The sequence below is a fragment of the Helianthus annuus genome, chromosome 12 (genome assembly GCF_002127325.2).
Source record: "Helianthus annuus cultivar XRQ/B chromosome 12, HanXRQr2.0-SUNRISE, whole genome shotgun sequence".
NCBI lineage: Eukaryota > Viridiplantae > Streptophyta > Magnoliopsida > Asterales > Asteraceae > Helianthus > Helianthus annuus.
The window spans coordinates 134324598-134329135 of record NC_035444.2 but is presented as its reverse complement, the minus strand read 5'-3'; the positions used below and the strand labels follow the sequence as shown (position 1 = coordinate 134329135).

Genomic DNA, 4538 nt, shown 5'->3' with positions numbered 1-4538 from the left:
TAACTGTTTTCGTTTTATAACATCGGGGGTGAAATACATGTTACAAATGATTACGATTACAAATGAAATGAACTGTTAGATCATGTGAATGGGTAGGCGTTAGCTTGAGACCATTAATCCTATATAAGGAGTGAGGGGCATGAGTGATAAATCTATTTGGGTGTTGCGAGCCCCACCCATGGGTCCGCGAGTTGATCACATGTGGTGACTATATCGTTCCAGCCGGGAGGCCCGGTACGGAATACACAAAGGATTGAGCCTTCCTACACCGTTGCACACTTGTTGATGGCCTTGCAAACCATTAATCGATCTGTTCATTTTCACTTACCAACATACATACATCTTTTCAATGACTACAAAGGATTATTCATACACACAAAAAAATACATGAACTCACTCAACTTTTGTTGATGTTTTCAAAACTACATGTATTTCAGGTAATTCGATGACGATGATTTTGATCTGTTTGTTGATGGTCCTCCTGATGGCGCTCATGGTGATGGAGAGCTCGATGAGGACATTGTTGCTATTCCACTTCTGGGGATTCCCGTTATTGAGATTTCTTCTGATTCTAGTTTACACTCCGTCCCAGGTAACTTTGAGTTTGTGACTTCTTCCGCTTTACAGGCAGTTGGACTGCGATGTTATGCCACCGATTTTGATGACGATATGACCATTTCAGCTGCACCGTCTCCTCCACATGACTTTGAGCCTGGACTTGAGCCTGATTTTGTCCCTGTTGATGCACCCGCTGATCCTGAGCCGATACCTGCACCTGAGCCTTTGCCTGATCATGATCCTATCCCATTTGGCTTACCTGACATTGCTCCTCTCATACCTGATCCAGTTCCTGCACCCGCTGACCCTCCTGTTATCGAGCCAGTCACTCCCCCACTTGCACCCGCACCCACTGATGTTGCTCTTTTTCACCCAGGAGAGTCTGGTGTTCACCATGTCGATCTCCCTATTGTTTTCTTGCAGGATATACCCGCACCCCGTCCAGGGGAAGGCACTTCTAGCCAGCAACCTAGCCACGATCCCCATGTTCAGCAGCATTTCCCCACATACCCCAGTCTGCACCTTTTGCTCATTTTACTTCTTCACCACTTGATGAGCCACTCAGATGGTTTCCGCCTTACACCATGCCGATTTATGATCCCTACCATCCCTCGCACTTTACTGGTTATAAACGGGATGAGCTACTCCTAAGGATGGTAGGGATAAAAAATGCGATTGGTGTAAGGTGGGAACCATCTGAGTGGCTCATCGAGTGGTGAAGAAGTAAAATGATCATAAGGTGCAGACTGAGGTATGTGGGGAAAAGCTGCTGAAATATGAGGGTCACGGCTAGGCTGCTGGCTAGAAGTGCCTTCCCCTGGACGGGGTGTGGGTATATCCTGCAAGAAAACAATAGGTAGGTCGACACGGTGTACATCAGACTCCGTTGGGTGAAAAGGAGCAACATCAACAGGTGCAGGTGCTAGTGGAGGAGTGACTGGCTCAATAACAGGAGGGTCAAAGGGTGCAGGAACTGGCTCTGGTATGAGTGGTGCAATGTCAGGTATGCCAAATGGGATAGGATCATGATCAGGCAAAAGCTCAGGAGCAGGTATCGGCTCAGGATCAGCAGGTGCATCAACAGGCTGCTCAACAGGGACAAAATCAGGCTCAAGTCCAGGCTCAAAGTCATGTGGAGGAGACGGTGTAGCTGAGATCGCCATCTCATCATCAGAGTCAGTGGCATAACGTCACAATCCAGCTGCCTGTAAGGAGGAAGATGACACAGACTCAAAGGAATCTGGGACAGAGTGTAAAGTAGAATCAGAAGAAATCTCAATAACGGGAATCCCCAGAAGTGGAATATCAACAACGTTCTCATCGAGCTCTCCATCGCCATGAGCGCCATCGGGAGGACCATCAACAAACAGATCAAAATCATCGTCAAGCAGATCATCAAAAGGCCAATCCTCAGGTGGGATGACCATGAGAGGAATGGGAGCAAGGATCGGTGCCACGACATGCTCACCATCGGGGAGACCGATGGTAAGATGATCATGAATTGGAATGGGAATAACAAAAGGATCCTCGTCTGGGATACCATCAGCAATCGGTAAATCATCTCCAAAATCAGGCAACGCAAATGGCTGAAAGTCGTCATCTGATATCATCTCTGGGTCGCTCTCTGTATCCGAAGTAAAGATCTTCGGCTCTGGTGCAATCTCGTCATCTAAGACTACAGCCATGGGGTCATCGATATCGGACAATCCGCTCTCTGAAGACGACATACCGCCTGTAATATAACAATCATAACATATGCACATATATCAACCACTACATTATGCAGTCAAAGTAATGAAATCATGTAATCAAGTATCCTTCCTAGTCTCCCAGACTAACCTACACAGTCTCCCAGACTGAACTACCTAGTCTCTCAGACTAAACCAACCAAGTAACTGTGCATCGTGCTTTCATCTCTTTTTTTTTGTAAAAATGTTTGTTCCCTAGATCTGGGCATTTTGTGTATGCAATGAAAACATGTTGTAAAAAAAACATTTTCGTGGGAGCCCTAATGATTGTAGTCTAGACTCGATAAGGAATCCTAGTTCGCTACAATCGAAGCTCTGATACCAAACTGTCACACCAAGACTTTTGCGGAAGCGTGATTATGTGTGACTTGCTTAATATCATTGCATCCAATCATAACAACCACTATATGATAAAACTACTCGATGATCATCCATTAAATAAGTTTAGAAACATAACAACATTGTTTTGATACGTAGACTCCAAATTCGAATTACAAACCATACGAATTGTTTAAAGTTCCACAAGGACTTAATAAAAGACTTTAAATAAAACCAAGATTTGGAAGAGGTGTCTTGTCTAGGATAAGACACCCTAACCAAACCCCAAGACCATGGATGACATCTCTTATTCTTAACAACACTTGAAACTTCCGAACGCCCGCCAGATCCACATTTTAATTCCCTGAAATACATGTAGTTTGAAAACATCAACAAAAGTTGAGCGAGTTCATGTATTTGTTTGTGTGTATGAATAAACCTTTGTAGTCATTGAAAATATGTATGTATGTTTGTAAGTGAATATGAATAGATCGATTAATGGTTTGCAAGGCCATCAACAAGTGTGCAACAGTGTAGGAAGGCTCAATCCTTTGCGTATTTCGTACCGGGCCTCCCGGCTGGAACGACATAGTCACCACATGCGGTCAACTCGCGGACCCATGGGTGGGGCTCGCAACACCCAAATAGATCTATCACTCATGCCCCTCGGTCCTTATAAAGGATTAATGGTCTCAAGCTAACGCCTACCCACTCACATGATCTATCAGTTCATTTCATTTGTAATCGTAATCATTTGTAACACGTATTTCACCCCCGAATTTATAAAACGAAAACAGTTAAACAAAAGGGGGACATGAACTCACAGTCTTGCGTTCTTCGTAAGCACCGTAACTCAAAGCTTCTTCGGATATACCTGACTACCTACAACGTACTAATGTCTATTAGACAAGCGGGCTGTGCCTTGATTTAGTATTAGTTAGTGTCTTTGAGTTACGTTTTTGTATCTTCAATATTATTCCATGTTATAATTATTTGTTAAAATAATAAATATTTTAACTTAAATTATATTTATTAAATTTTTGGAATAATTGTTAAAGCAATGTATTAACTTGACACTTTCCATGTAATTATACGTGTAGTTCCTTCCCAAGGATGGGTGTATTCGTATTCTTGTATTTGTATATTGTTGCCATGTATTGGGATCGTATTCCGGTGTGTATTTATACGTATGAGAATACATATTTTTATTGTATTCATTAAGTATTCTTATACTTAATTTTGTATTAATTTTTTCGGAATATTATCTTTAATAAAGTTCACCATATCCTTTATAAAAGTTCACCAATATATATATTTCCAAAATATATACTTTAAGAAATATTATTTATAATTTTCCTTTGGCAAAAATATGTGTATTTTCATATAAGTTCCAAAAATAATATATTTCCAAGTCTAACTTGGAATATATATATATATATATATATATATATATATACACACTTTTTTTCTCCAAAAATAATATATTTCGTTTTTGTTTAGAAAATATAAATTTCTTTCAAAAATAATATATCTTCTAATATTTCCAAGAAAATACATATTTTTATCCACCCAAAAATAATATATTTTCTTTTTGTCAAAAATATGATATAACTTTGTAATAATTGTAAAAATCATATTTTCATCCACTTGGTGTCCAAATATTATTTACCAAAATATACTTATGAATAAATTTCCGAAATATTCTTGTAAGTTATATTCCTTCGTTCGGTTTCACTAATATTTTGTGTATAACTTATATATTCATATTCTTGGTATTTTGGTAATATTTTGGATTGTAATTTCTTGGTATTTTAATGAGTTATATTATTTCATGTCCTAAAATAATATAACTAATACACAAAGTATATAAATAATCACACACATGGTGACTTCTAAATATATATTTCCCTAAAT

At 39.4% G+C, this 4538-nt stretch overlaps 1 protein-coding gene across 1 annotated transcript; it reads right to left on the bottom strand.

Annotated features, from left to right (window-relative positions):
- Window positions 1-1205: 1205 nt before the first annotated feature.
- Window positions 1206-1721, bottom strand: LOC110893501 (SH3 domain-containing protein C23A1.17-like). Its single transcript, XM_022140608.1, has one exon. The coding sequence runs from the start codon at window positions 1719-1721 to the stop codon at window positions 1206-1208; it is 516 nt and encodes a 171-aa protein (XP_021996300.1).
- Between the last annotated feature and the right edge of the window lie 2817 nt (window positions 1722-4538).